The 15,742-nt window shown below is 43.9% G+C and overlaps 1 protein-coding gene across 1 annotated transcript in view; it reads right to left on the bottom strand.

Annotated features, from left to right (window-relative positions):
* pcdh11 (protocadherin 11) overlaps positions 1-14,715 on the bottom strand; it is a gene marked incomplete at both ends in the record, with an annotated part of 154,163 nt that extends 139,448 nt beyond the window's left edge. Inside the window, 2 exons of the mRNA XM_079499101.1 lie at positions 4,466-6,973; positions 14,176-14,715. Of these exons, the coding sequence (XP_079355227.1) occupies positions 4,466-6,973; positions 14,176-14,715 (3,048 nt within the window). The remainder of the gene's footprint in view (positions 1-4,465; positions 6,974-14,175) is intronic.
* Between the last annotated feature and the right edge of the window lie 1,027 nt (positions 14,716-15,742).

The following is a 15,742-nucleotide window of genomic DNA, read 5'->3' as shown; positions in this document are numbered from 1 at the left end:
ATATAGAGAGACAGACAGATATAGGGAGATTGTAGTTACAATATCATCGAGCTCTGAGCACTCTAAGCTGTAGCCTTATCAGTGTGTGAGGCTACACTTAACAGTAAATACAAATCTCTGAGTAGTAGATAGGGGTGGGGGGGGAGCATTCTTCAAGGCACAGCTGGCAATTGAGTCATTATCTTGTCAGGTTTCCTTGAAGAATGCTACAGGTGTGACACGTTTGTGGATTTTTCCTGTACTTATCAGAGCATGTAATTTGGTCAAATTTGTGTTTGTCTCCCACCACACTAGTGCAGCACTCTTCATTTCCCCTCAGAAAACCGTTTGAGTCAATTTAGGCCCACACATTGGGACCCTTGCCAGTGGCTCCTCTGATAGGTACAGATTTGACATTTGGCTGTCCTTCAGGAACTTTAGAGACACAACTGCCAATGTCTGATCCAAGTAAAATCTTGACCCAACAAAATACTTATGGCAGCAAGGCATGGTGATTACAGATGCGATGACTTTGTAATAAATAAGTAATGAATGAGAATGAATAAATAAATACATTAAAAAAAAGTCACAATCAGCCGCTACCATTCGGACACTGGCATCCAATTTCATTTAACTATCATAGTTAGCCTTTTAACAAGATAGTCTCTTCCCCTGCCGGCTATGGTCATCACAATGAGTCATAGTAAGCAGCTTCACCAATCACACCATGGGTGGCGAGGGTGAAAGGCCCATCCCTCACCCTCATAAATAAATGGATATTACAGAGAGAGATTTAGTTTTCTGCTAGACTCCTCATCCAAGACATTTGTCTTATATTCTTTTAAAGGAAGGTAACATGAATCAATATGTAAAACGAAATAAAATAACAATTGAGCCCACACTACACTACTGCATTACAGGGAGCATAATGTATGTGCTGTACATAGTATGCTAATGTGCTCTCTCCATGAACACTATGAAGCGTGAGGTCAGCCTGACGATCGAGCGATGATGACCGCATGCAACCGTGGCCCCCGGAAATGTAGTGTAGGCCAAGCAAAAGAGTTTACTGGCCTTTTATACAGTACATCCTGCATATTCATGCAGATGTCCCGACATCATTCAACCAAGGCAGCATCGGCATTTGATCTGCTTTCACTAAACCGCACGCCCTGACAAGGATTCCTCATCACTGCACGGAGATTTGACCTCCAGTATCACTGTTGCAGAGTTGGGGGGGTGACGCCGTGGCGGAGCGGGGTAAGATAAAAGAAACCGATGAGATGAGTAAAAACAGAGCGGAGGGGGGAGGGGACACCGGGTGGGAGGGGGTGTTGTTGGGTTTGAGGTTACAAATTGTGTTCTCGCTGTATAATGGGGCCATATGGTGGTGCAAATATGTGGTCTCTGAAGTATTTTGACAAGCTTTCCTCTTTAGCGGCTACATTTGTAAAGTCTCTACAAACATTTGCGGTGACCTTCATTATCAAGCATCTCCTGTGTGCCCCCAGCATTGATTATTATTCCATGGGTGCCCTTAGTCTTATCTGTCCTTTTTTTGGGGGGTGGGGGCACTAAACCACGGTCTGTAACTTTCATGAGCAATGGGGAATATATGACAATTTTCCTGTGCTTTTTACTTGCAGTATTACAAATCCAGGCTGGCTGGCACCAGCGAAATATACAGTACGTGGCGGCTTTGGTTAAAACAGCCACATTTCAACTTGAATATGAGTCATGTTCCCGAAAACCTTTGATTAAATCAAATCAACGAGAGGTATTTCGATGAGGGTGTTGCTCTATTAAGTGTTCCGTTTGTGAAAATAGATTTAGTCCAAAAGAGGCACAGAGACGGGATCAAATGAGGAATTCTTACAGGGCCACAGCAGAAAGGGCAGGAGGTCAGATGTTGTCTCATTCCTGAAGAATCCACCCACAGATAGCACATGGTATTCTGATTATCTTAAAGGACGGCTGCCTTTTTTCCTAGTTTCTTATCGGCCTCATTTGAAACCTAATTACAGTGATTTTAATCATATTGTATTACGAGTGATTAACCCTTTAGTGCATTTAATTAACCTTTGCAGCTGTAGATTATCATCAGGCAAGACTTCATGTGATTTCTTTTTCCCCTTCTTTTTTTTTTAGATTAAATAAGCATACTTAAAACTGGTGGGAAATCTAATGTCTAAAGAGAGAGGCATCACTTGTCACTTGCTTAAGGGGAGAGAGGAATTTAAATGTACTATCTGTTTAACATCAGTGAGGTTATGGCCTGTGGAAGGAAGCAATGAGGACTGATTTATCTTGATAATTTTCAAATGCAGCAACAATATTATATCCGCTTAATTTGTCCTCTGTTAAGGAAACTAATCTAGGTTGCAAAACAAACCCACCTAGACTTAATTTAGATACTTAATCATATATTCACCCATGCTTGAAATATTTCCATCAAAGGATTCCCTTCTCGGCGGCAACACAAGTGCAAATCAATTTAAATCCACTATTCATACAGGAGGATAAAACTGGAAAACACCAATTGAATATTTCTGCATATTTCCGACCCACAACCAGTCACAACCAGTAAGAGAGGAAAGTCATTCTGACAACTTGACAGTGAGAAGTATAAACATATTCTTAATTTAACGTACCTTAGTACGTAGGGCATTTAGTAGGCTTATGTATAATGTAGCATGGCAGGGCATGTCTCTTCACTGGGGTTTCAAATAAAAGACGGCTGAAGCAAATGACTATCTGCTCTGTGTGGGTGTCTTCATAAATTATCTCCACCGTAACACTGCACTGGATAACTAGTCATTTACAATATGTACAGCAAAAGCCAAGGGATTCTATCCAGTTACAAGATGTCACAGAAAAGGGTATATTGGGAGAAGAAGAAAAACTAGTAGGCAAATCAATTTAAATTGTGTACAATGCGATACCAGATAGAAACCGAAGCAAGTACCCTATCAAACTAAATCGATTATTGATGGAATATGATTAAATTGAGCCAGAATCGAATGAATGGCAGATGTGATAATTGTGATCAAAACAATGACAAATATAGAGGCAGAGGCAAACCAGCAACCCAGCAACAATGACCAGAAATAAATTGAAAAGCAAACCATAGGAAAAGAGTCAAATTGGAAACAAATCATAACGCAGGAAATAATAATAATAATAATAAAACAAACGTCTACACACAGCACCAATATGCCTGACAATGAAGGATCATGGCAAATTGGCAATACATATCCATATGTACATTACTCAGTAATGCATATCAGGAATAGTTATCACACACATAATTATGTTCTCATAAGACATGTATCCTCTGTCCTTTATGATCTCATTTAGAAAATGTACAGCTGGACTGCGAAAGTGCACATGTATATATGCTACGGCCTTTTTAGCATTAATTGGGCTATTTAAGGTTGAGTATTAATGAGTTAAATGTGACGATGGCCCAGCAGGGCCTTTTTTACGAACTACTACTCCCTCAGTGTTTAAGTATATTGGTCCCGAGGCTCCATGTCACCTTGATCTCCGTGACCCTCCCTCCCCCCCTCTCTATTCCCATTCCAGTGCTCAGTCTCTTTCCACGGCGCTCTGCTCTGGCTGTCAGAGCTGAGCAAGGCCACCTCTCCTTACCTCTGATTTACATTTATTTCCCTCACCAGGTTTTATTTATTGGGGCACTTCGCATTTGGCACATCTCTTAGGGAGTCATAAGCCCTGGTGCTGTACCCTGGCATTCAAATGAGCTTCTCTCCGCAAAACTTCACTGGCAGAGCAGTATAATGGTGCTTGGTATTTTGAGGACAGAAGCGGCAAAAAGTGGGATTATCTATCGAGTATGTTTTAGCACATCTGGAGCCATTCTTTTCAGGGTGTACTATAGGTTTTTCTTCTTTTTTTGGCCTAAATGCATACTTGATGAAGTGAATGGTCCATCTCGCCTTGTCAGTCTACAGTAGTTGCCATTTTATTTCTACCTGACAGCCAGGCTTGTTTAAACAACTTGTTAACTTGTTAGTCAAAGAGATTAAAACACAGGTCTGCCTCTGCATGAACTCCAACGCTGCTGTGCAGGGTTCAATTAGACTCCCAGTCTCCCTATAGCTCTGTCACCCGCCATACTGATCTTAAGGCTAGCTACTATAATTACACTACTGCCATTACTCTCAACTTTTGAAAGGAACTTTAACAAAAACAAGGTTAATGCAATTACAGATTGGTTATAAAGGACCGTATGCCCGAAGGATCTGTTGGATTCATTTCAAGAGAAATTAGGTTTTAGTCAGAACAGGGACTATGTTCAGTATTCTGCACAGATGACATTCATGTAGACATGGTGGGCTGTGTGGTGGAGTCCCCTGGCTCCATGCTGCCACCCTCCCCCCTTCACATCACCTACCATGGGACAGCGGGGGGAGTGTGAGTGGGGACTGGTGTGGGTGGGTTTAAAAAGGAAGTCATGAATTACCTGTCGGGTGGTGATTTGCCCCGCGGTCTTGAATCCCCCCTGACAGCTGCACTCTGAGACACTGTATGGGTCGGAGCTAGTCGAGGAGCACTTGGAGAGCGAGTCACAGCCCACCACGAACGTGTTGTCCAAGGGGAGCTCCTGGATCACGTGGTGTTTCTTTGGGGCCACCGGAGTCTCCGGCTTGATTTGAAAGGTGGGCTGAGGGGACGCAGACTTGTAATGCTTGGCTAAATCTGGGCTGTCAGGTTTGAAGGTGGTGGGCGTCGTGGCCCAGTTGTATTTCCCCATGGTCTGATCCTCCAGCTCAACGGGGAGGTCCAATGTGCCATTAATATGTTCATGGCTGGGGTCGTCAGGCTTGGATTCGTCAATGCTCACAAAGTTCAGGAGGAGACTCTTAGGGGACCGCTTCTTCTTCTTCTTCTTCTTCTTAATCTGACGGTTCTCTTGGTTGGGTGACACCCACTCTCCGCTTTGCTTGCCCTTCTGCACCACTTTATGCCTTGGCGTCTGGCGGCAACGCACCAAGGCTGTAACAAATATCACTAATATGACAGTCATGGTGCCTGCTATGATAGCAATGACAACAATAACATATCCGTTGGCTTGCGGAGTAACCTCGCTGTCCCCTATATTGCGGTCCAAAGGCGTCTCCATGCTCTTCCGCAACTGCTCTTGGATGAAGGTCGCATTTGAAACAGAGTCATTTACAAATAGGTGAATGAGTGTGATGGCTTGCAATGACTCCGGCTGGCCTAGATCTTTGACCTTGATTACCAGCCTATGCAGACCCTGATCGGCTGCCACTATCCTCTCCTGCAGGGTTATGTTACCAGTTGTTTTGTCTATTGAAAAGAGACCTCTAGGAGATACCCTCGAGGTGATGATAATGCTGCTGCTGATGCTATACTGCAGCTCAGCATTCATACCTGTGTCATTGTCAATGGCAAACACCCTTGTGACCACGGCACCAGGGGCGGTAGTGGACTTCACGAGGTCGTAGCTGTAGTTTGATGAGGGGATGACGAACACAGGGCGATTGTCATTCACGTCGACCACATTGATGGTGACCTTGGCATAGGAAGTGCTGGGAGGCTGCCCTCCATCAACTGCTTTCACCATAAATGTGTAAGAGCTTTGCTGCTCCCTGTCGAAGGTGATATTGGGCCTGATAACACCAGTCTGGGGGTCGATGATGAAGGTGTCTTTACCATTCAAAATGGACAAGGTTATAACAGAATTGTCCCCCGCATCAGCGTCAGTCACTGTGATTAAGCCCACAGTTCCGTAAAGAGGCAGGTTCTCAGGCACATAGAAGTTGTACTCAGGGTGTGTGAAAGCCGGGCTGTTGTCATTAAGGTCCTGAACGATTAGCCTGACAGTGACATTGCTCTGCAGGGACGAGGAGCCATTGTCCCTTGCTATGACAGTGAATGAGTACCTCTCCTGTTTCTCCCTGTCCAGCCGTTTGCCAACTGAGAGGATACCTGACCGTCTGTCTATGTTGAACCCATCTGGTACGTCAGGGCCAAGAGTATAAATAATCTCAGCATTATGTCCGCTGTCTGCGTCAGTGGCACTGATTTTTATCAACTGCGTAGAGGGGTCATTGTTCTCAGGAATGGAGAGCTGGATCTCTGGCTGGGGAAAGATGGGTGCGTTGTCATTCTCATCCTTGATTTTAATTAAAAGCATGGCCGAAGTGTTGAGTGGAGGTGTCCCCCTGTCCGAGGCTACTATCCTAATTGCATATTCCCTGGTCGTCTCATAATCAAGAGGAGCTGCAGTCTCCAATAAAAATTGGTCATTAAAGACTGGCTTCAAACGAAAGGGAACGTCATGGTCAGTGTAACAAGCTACTTTGCCGAACAGATCAGCATCCTTATCTGTGACTGTGATTAGGGCTATTTTGGTGTTGAGAGGCGCATTCTCAGACAGGAGAACAGTCCCATTAACCAGGTTGATTATGTAGCGAGTGTCTATGGATGGAATATTGTCATTAACGTCTGTTACATTAACAATCACTGTGGCTCTGGAGGGGGTGGAGCTGCCATCACTAGCCAGGACAATGAGCTTATGAACAGGTGTCACCTCCCTGTCCAGTGGCTGCTTGATGGTAATCAGTCCTGTGGAGCCGTCGATGGCAAAGTGGCGTTTGGTCGAGGCAGAGATCTGGTTGCTGAAGGCAAAGTGTATTTGAGCGTTGGAGCCCAGGTCGGCGTCCGAGGCGTGGAGTTGGGCGACCGACGTCCCCGTGGGTGCGTTCTCAGGCACGGTGACCTCCAGCTCGGTGTCCTTGAAGATGGGTCGATTGTCGTTGACATCAGAGATGGTGACCTGGAGGATGGCGGTGCTAGACTTGGGAGGGTTACCCCCGTCCTCCACCTTGATCTTCATTACAAATGTATCTTTCTGCTCACGGTCCAGATTCTGCTGAACGATGAGCTGGGGCCACTTGTCTCCCTCGGGAGTCTCGATGATGTCCAGGCCAAACTCACTGACACTCTGCAAAGACAAAAACAATAAGGGCACACTTTATTGTCGTTACGTGAAACATTTAGCGTATGATGTCACATAACTTTTATAACACAAATTGATATAGAAATATATAAATCAAACGTAACTCAACTAGGACAATACAGAGACAATTCCCCCATCATACTGGAATACGGATGCAGTGCTGTTAGTGAGGATGATGCAATTGTATGGGAATGCAGAGGAGGTTGTTTATGTAGTGTCAAGGTATCACACTAACATAACCGTATGCCGTGAACAAAGCTATTGTTTGCTTTAGAGGATCAATGTTTGTTCAGCACGCATGTGAAAACCTTAGGGTGAAAGTTCTTCAATAGCCTTATGAAGTAAAAAAAAGAAAAAAGCTCCTAACGATGTTTATTTTTGTGATAAAACCTGAAATCCCCTTCTCAAGGAAAGGTTTATGTCAATGTTGGATTTAGAGAGAAACAACAAATAGTCCCAGCTTGTTCTAAATGAGGCTGCCGCTGCCGCTGCTCTATTGTATTCCAGCTCTAGGGATGCAAGAAACGCAACATCTTTCAACAGCAGTCCTGGGTTACTCACCACGTTGTTTTCAATGGTTCATGGTTCATGCACAGCATACATGTTTATAAATTAAGAGAGTGATGTACAGTAGGTACTAGGGAAATACATTCTTAGGTATTCAGTGTGTGCATTGTTGAGACCGATGATGAAACACCACATGAACCCTTGCGTCCCTATTCTGTGGTGAACATTCAGGGGAAATAGCAGATCTACAAGCTCACAATGCATTGCATAGTGTTGGTGTAGAGTGTAGACTGTAGAGGTAAACAAGGAGGGGGTCCAAGTATAGAGCCCTAGGGGCCTCTGGTCAACTATAGTTTTAAAACCTACCACTTCAATGAGCTACTCTCATCCTTCTTGGTATCATCTACTTGAAAGGGGTAATTTAGCTCCTTAGTGCCCTTATTGCAATCCATCTGCCTTAACTAAGATGAGATTTCATTCCCCCTCTCCTGTGTCTATGCTGGAATTGAGGAGACAGAAGCCACGACATTTTGTGATGCAAGAGACGTTTTCAAAGATGGCCTCAAATGCACTGTGAGGCTCGACCACAGATTAAAGATTGGGAGTTAAAAATAATAATAATGATTGCACATTAGGAAAAGGCGTTTCATCCTAGAAAAACTAAATCTGGGCAAAAGTAAAGCCTGAGGAAAATGAAAACAAATGCATATGTAATCCCCATGAGAAACTGGCACGTACTGTTCCCAGTAATTGCCTTTCCCTTTAAAAAATAGCACTTTTATGATTTCAGATGCAGTATGTGGTAGGATCCATCGATTCTTCCAAATTAGAGAGAAAGGAGCAAGAACGAAATGTAGAATGGGGGTGCGGGGTGGTAGAGTGTAGCTCTACCACCCTGTGTGTGTGTGTGTGTGTGTGTGTGTGTGTGTGTGTGTGTGTGTGTGAGTGTGTGTGTGTGTGTGTGTGTGTGTGTGTGTGTGTGTGTGTGTGTGTGTGAGTGAGTGAGTGAGTGAGTGAGTGAGTGAGTGTGTGTGTGTGTGTGTGTGTGTGTGTGTGTGTGTGTGTGTGTGTGTGTGTGTGTGTGTGTGTGTGTGTGTGTGTGTGTGTGTGTGTGTGTGTGTGTGTGTGTGTGTGTGTGTGTGTGTGTGTGTGTGCGCTCTCGCGCGCGCGCGAGAGAGAGACACACAGAGAGAGAGAGAGAGAGAGTGCGAGAGAGAAGGGGAAGGAAATAAGAAGATCAAGCCCATGAATGAGCTGCATGCACATTATGAAACAAAGAAGCCCTTTGAAGCTCTTTCAGTCAGAAGCAGTTTCATGCTAAAACAAGAAAAAGCATCCTCTTTAAAGAGATAAGCTTCATGCTGCACATAATGTTGTAGGAGATTACTCTGTCTAGGCACAGCTATCAAATGAGATTAAGATACCGTACATACATTCGCACTGTGCGAGGAGGGGAAGAGAAGGAACATTTGGACCAAATTGCTGCACAAGTCTCTCCAGTAGGTTTTAAAAATCAGCATCGTTCTGGTGCCGATATACTGTTGTAGCAGACAGAAGGAAATGTGCGGCGGCAGCATGTAAATCATTGTGTACTCTCGAAAATTGCTTGCCGGGGGAATGTTGTCACTATGTTAGTGATTGACAGAACTACTTAATGCAGCCAACGCTGCTGGATTGATCATTCAAAGGTTATTTTGTGATCTTTCTGGCCAGAGGGAAATTGTGAAAGGATAACCAGGAAAGTCATATGCATATGAGGAGATGCAGATATGTCTTATGGACAAATTGTGCATCGTGCATGCATGTGTCACCATGCATGCATTCCTTCTATACTCTTACAACTGATAATATGCGAATAAATAAAACCATAACTGCACTTTAATTTCCCGCTGTTTTATTTATTCTATATCGTTTTTCCACGCCTTATGTCCAAGCATTTTGAATAGCCTTTGTGTATGATATGCGCTATACAAATTAACTTCCCTTGTCATGCCTAGACCCTATCCGACAATGTCACTATAGTATCAGTAACCACAATTGTACAGGTCATTGTATGTCATGTAGGTCATGGATAAGGCTCAATTTATTGGCACATACAATATTAGTACAGTACATGAACACACTGTTGATAGCGATATGTCAAGGCAGGCCAATGTGTCAAAAGCAATGCTGCATGCCTGCATGGTGATTTATGAGATGGCAGTTCTGCTATGGTTTTGTCTTTGGTTTCACATACATTTACAACTGAAGACAGAGACTGCACTCGGCGCTCAGTTCGGTGTGTGAACTGAGCGGGGCAACTATACATTTATTGTTATTGGTTACTGTACTTTACTGTGCTCTGTACTGTACTGTATTGTAGTGTACTGTGCGGGGGTCCCTGGAACACCCAGACCCCCAGGAACGGCCCAGGGCTCGTACTGTAGTGTACTCTGTGCCACTTAACTCTGTGCTGTACTCTACTGGCCACTTTAGGCATTGCAGCTTTCCGTGCTCAGACATACAGACATACAGACAGACACACATAGCTACGTATTGGCTGCAAAAAAAAACACTCTGCTAAATGCCTACAATTACAATCACAATTTAGGCATTTAGCAGACGTTCTTATCCAGAGCGTCTTGCAACTGCGAAGTCAGAGTAAATGGCATGAACCCTAATCAACAAACATGGCTGTAGTAGATAGTATGCATGAATGACATTGGTAACCCTAAAGCCCTAACCACACCAAAGGGTCACCATGCAACGCTAAAACCGTCTTGACCCTTTGGTGTGGTTTGGGCCATTGAATTCCATGCGTTGAATCACTAGGGTCAACGTGGGTCAACGTGCAACAAGACATATCACACCGCAGGGACAACGCTAAAACCATCTTGACCCTTTGGTGTGGTTAGGGCGTAAGGCTCAGTGAGGAACATCTGTCTAAATGTCTATGTGTGCACATCTGACAGGCCTTGATATACTTACTTGTGCGAGGTGTTATTGAACACCGAAATTAGCCGATCGACAAGCTCACAACGCATTGTGGCATGTGGTGAACTTGTAGATCTGCATGACACCGGCACGCAACTAAGTATAAATCCGGGTTAACATGGTTGATTCTATTGCCTCACATGCATGCGACCTCCTGAACTTCGATTATACAGTTTTGATTCCACACTACAAGGCCACAGGCTTTCATATCGATCAGACAAGGGAATCAGTGCCGTACATATATTCGGAATGAGTGCAGAACACAATCAAATCAAAGTTGCCCAATTTAAATGAAAATGACTGGGGACTGCTGACAAAGGGAAAGGGGGCTAACGATGAAGGGAGGATGAATTTGAATCCCCTTCTGCAGCCATTCTGACTGCGCTAGATTATCAGTGGATGCATCTTTCAGTCAAGTTGATGACCTTATTAAAACTCAGAGGAGACTGAGATTGGGCTGTGAATATATCAGGGAGACTCTAGTCACGGTGATGCCCATGGATGGGGCCAACTGGGGAGGGCTATTCATCACAAGCTATAGCACCTCTTTATAATGCTGATAGAAACTCTCTTTGTCCCTCTCCCCCTCTCTCCCTCTTTCATCCCTCCCTCTCTCTCATTTCTCTCTCTTACGTTTCCCCTATCCCTCTTTTAGTCTTGTCCCTGGTCATGATCTGATCTGATGCATATAGTTAAAACAAAAGAAGCAGCAGGGTATTGTTTGTTTCTTTTTGTCAACAGCTCATGGAGGATGATAACTCAAAATGAAATGCAAATGAAAACTGGAAATCATTGACAGCAAGGTGTGTGCCTGAACGTCAGCCCCTTCAGCCTATATAGGCAGCACTTCACTGCATCTATAAACATATAGGATCCCAATGTTGGCTATTAGCCGAGGTTGCACAAATGCCTTTTGTATCAAATCATGCATGGCTCGCAATGGAATAGAAATGAAATTACGGTTGTGCACACTTGAAAAACTATTAAACAAAGAATCCACTCCAGCAACTTAAACACATTTCAGCAAGATAATGGCATGGTACGGCACAACAAATTCAACCCAGTTGCAATGCTAAGAGTACCTGCTCCAACCAACCCCCTGAACCAAAATAAGGCCATCCAGGTTAAGCAATTATTGTCTTTATTCTGGGGCAAACATTCAGCAGAAATAGCAGATCTACAAGCTCACAATGTGTTCTGTTGCTAAGAGCTGCGAGCTTGTAGATGTATGAGTTTCCCTGTAAATACTCAAAGTGATCAAATCTGCTTTCATGGAGGATCCTCCTCCATCCATGCATGGTATTACTTTCTCTGACCTTCACCGTTTCTTAGGACACACGCCTTTGCTGCAGTTCAGGGGAAGTAACACAGCTTGCTGCCAATGCTAATGGCAGAATTTCACACAGGCTGCAATTACAAAGCATTACGTTTGCTGCTGGAAAGCCGTGTGGGCTTACTAACCATTGTCCCCTTTTTGCTATGGAAAGATATAATAAACGTGTGCACAAGGCAAAGAGACTATCATGTCTCATTCATCCGTTCTTTATGGTGGCGGCTGAAGTGGGCTACATGTGGAGCGGGAGGCTGTTTCAGTAAGCATGCCTCACTGTGCCACACAGTGGTAGCTATTCCAGCATCATGTCCTGAACAACACGAGAACATTGGGGGAACTATTATTCTCAGGGAGCCTCGAAGACAAATCTCTGAGGACCATACAAAGATAGTCCAATGGGTGGCTTGGTGCCAGGAGCTATTCTAGGAAAGGCTTGCAAACTCTTCCACACTCTTTTTCTATGTTACACTAAAGTGTAGAAAAGTTGAAAATGTCCTGCAGTGCCTCTCCATGCATTTTAAGTGACCGGCTAGACATGTAAATGATGGGTGATGGGGAAAAAAGTGCAGAACTGTAAAACAAAAGTAGGACTGAATCAGGGATACAGTGCCAAATATAGCTGTAAAAGAGCACCCTTGTTGCCAGAAGGTTGACGGTTTGATTCCCCGGACTGGCAGGAAAATCACTCCCCCAACACCATTCAAGTGCCCTTGAGCAAGGAACCCCCAAATGCTCCAGTGGAGCTGCTCAGTGGCTAACAGTAAGACTGTGGTTGAACTGGTCAGCTCCCAGGTTTTAATGTGTGTCTGTCTGTGTTTCTAGTTGCATGGCGTTTCTGAAAATATGCACTTGTGCTCGGCTACTACCCTGGGTAAATAAAGAAAAGGAAAAAAAGAGGAAAAAAATGCATTTTCAGCAACACATTTTCTTTAATAAAAACCTCAGCCATAGGCGAGGGGTTTGAGAAAGCATCGCATTGTGAAAAGGGCAAAGCAAATGATTGCAGATGATCATTGTAATGAGCAGAACATTTGGTTGGTGATTTTCCAGGCATGAACAATTCAGGACATTGCACTGGAGAGGCCTTGGCAGTGGAGAGACTCTTTAAAAATGCAAATTGGTATTCAAGGCAGACACGGTCAGCGCCGATTCTGTTCATTCTAAGCCAGTACTAACTTCATCTGAGGCTCCGAGATTGACTTGTGATTTACTGCTCACAGCCTGGTTTAAAAAATAAAACTCACATAATATATTCAGAAACAACCTTTTAGATACCTCTCAGCGTAAATGTTTTCTCCAAATGCCCAGTAACCTTTCTCTATTTAATATATTTAGGTGTTCCTCTGAAGTACTCACATCTCTCTATTAAATTACACTTCATTTATACAGTATAGGCTCATCATCTACAATATTCATCGAGCCAGACAGAATTGAGTGTTGTCTAGACTGTAAATGAAGAACGCATGATATTATCCTACTTTTCTAGTTGTAGGCCTAACTTCATTAGGCAAAATAGAATATAGCACTGTAGTTTAATAGAGCATCAATTAGATGATGAAGAAAAGCCTTCCTAGTTCTGCATGAGACACTGATTAGCATAATGCACTGCATTCCTCCTTTCTAGCTTTAATCTACAATGTTCACCACATCTAACCTGTTGCCGGAAATTGGATGTAGTCGCTGTGTCTGCAGTTTCCTTCGGACTGTTCTCCTGTTATTCGTTAAACTACATGGCAAAACTTACCCCTCTTTATGGCCTACTCTGATAATGAAATAAAGCATATGGAAATCTTAATGGCTCGCATAAAACATGTAACATGCAGTATTGCAGTATACTGTACTGGCTTATGAAATAAAAATGGTTATATTTTCAAATCTGTGTAACCAACAGCAGATTTGCCCAATCCCTCTTGTACTGTAGATATAGGAGGTCATTGAACATATTTTTGAGGGGCACTAGACCCTCCTATGTCCAGCTTTGAGTGTTTGTGTAAACACAAACATTGTGTAAATGACAAAAGTGAGTACGCAAATTGAGATTGGCCAGAATGAGATGATGATGTATGATGATGTATGATGATAAGAGCGCCCCTCACTTCACACAGGTGTGAAATGTGGGTGTGAAGTACGGGTGTGATTTTTTTTTTAAAGATAGGAAACTATGTGAAGCTGAGACGGGTCTAATTTTGAATCAGATGTGATGCAAGGTACTCATTGAAAACAAAAATGAACTGGGTGTGAGACAATAGTGGCGTAATCGCTTTTAACTTAAACTTATGATGTGTAGGCCAGGAGAATACAAAGACGTTTCCCCTTCACATTCACATCCATCTCATTTCAAGAAGTTGTTTCAAAGCAAGAAAAACATCCTCACCTTGACCAGTTCATAATGCTGGATGCCATTGATCCCTACATCTGGGTCAAATGCTGAGGGCACAGGGTAGCGGGTGTTGATGGCTGTGTTCTCGGGGATAGAGATGTTGATGACAGTGGACTGGAACAGGGGTGCATTGTCATTGACGTCCTCGATCAGGAATCGGATCTTGACCAATCTGAAGATTTCGTCGGGCAGCACAGCCACCTCTATTTCGTAGTAGCAGCGCTTCTCCGCAAACACCCCCGAGCACAGCTTCTCGCGGTCAATGCGGTGATTGGTGGTGAAGATCTCCCCTGTGTTTGCCTCCACTCGCACCAAAGGCACGTCACCCGTCTTGTACACAGGCTTGAACTGCAGTGGCGAGGACAGTCTGACGGCAGGGTCCAGATTGAGGTCCAGATCCTTGCGCAGGTTCCCGATGCGGACATTCTCCGGCTGTTCCTCCTTCACCGTGTAGTCCCTCTCCTGGGCCTGGCATAGCAAGACCAGACAGATGAGCAAGGCCACCAACACCTGAGCCTGACTTACTAAGTCCATAATCAGGAACGGGTGGGAGCTTCAATTCTATGGCAGGAATTCTGTATCAACAGAGATAGACAGAGAGAGAGAGAGAGAGACAGAGAGAGAGGAGAGAGAGAGAGAGAGAAGGGGTGGCAATGTCAATACACAGAATTACATGGCAAGGCATTCATAAGTTCTATTGTAATTAGTAATTCCCTAATGGAGAGTTGTGAACTTGACCTTTTCATCCTAACTAGCTCTGAGCCCACATCCTTCCCGTGTCTTTGAGAGCAAATTAACGGCAGTTTTACACAATTAACCTTTGATGACATCCATTGAGCAAGCAGACACGTAAAAGGTTAGTAGTTCACATATTCCATCAATCTAATTCTATGGTGGTAAATGAACCATTTCATATTGCAGTTGGAACATACTGTATGTGGGTGGTCGCGTTCGCTCTTGCGTTGAAATTGCCACGACAACAAAAACTTTAAACTGGGTTCAAATTGTAACGCACAAATCACCTTTGTGATCCAGACATATTTTTCAGCGTTTTGAACAAGTGACAACCTATTGTGTACTGCAAGGGGAGAAATAACTCTGTTTATCCACCAGTGAGTAATGATGGTGCTGCAATGTCTCCACAATGTGCAGGTCACGTTAAGATTTCAGTTGAAAATGGAGGGGGTTGAAGCAATACACACAGACAGTCAGACACTAATGTTTCTTACGATGAACACACGCACGCACGCACGCACGCACGCACGCACGCACGCACGCACGCACGCACGCACGCGCACGCACACACACACACACTGCAATTGACAGCGACTATTAATGGTGTGGCTCATTTACCCTGCATGTAAACAATTGAGCGCTCAAATATTTTCATGAGCATAATGTGCAAACATACATAGTTTGATCAGAACTGTTTAGCACAACTCTGTGTGAAAAGAAAACATTATGAAATCAATTACTGTGTAAGAAGCCATCCGTCACACAAGTCACACATTACATCATCATAACTTACTGCAACATACTGACAACGTCAGCACACAGTTTA

Source organism: Electrona antarctica (genome assembly GCF_951216825.1).
Source record: "Electrona antarctica genome assembly, chromosome: 1".
NCBI classification, from domain to species: Eukaryota; Metazoa; Chordata; class Actinopteri; order Myctophiformes; family Myctophidae; genus Electrona; species Electrona antarctica.
The sequence above is the reverse complement of the archived record's forward strand: the minus strand, read 5'-3'. Positions and strand labels throughout refer to the sequence as shown.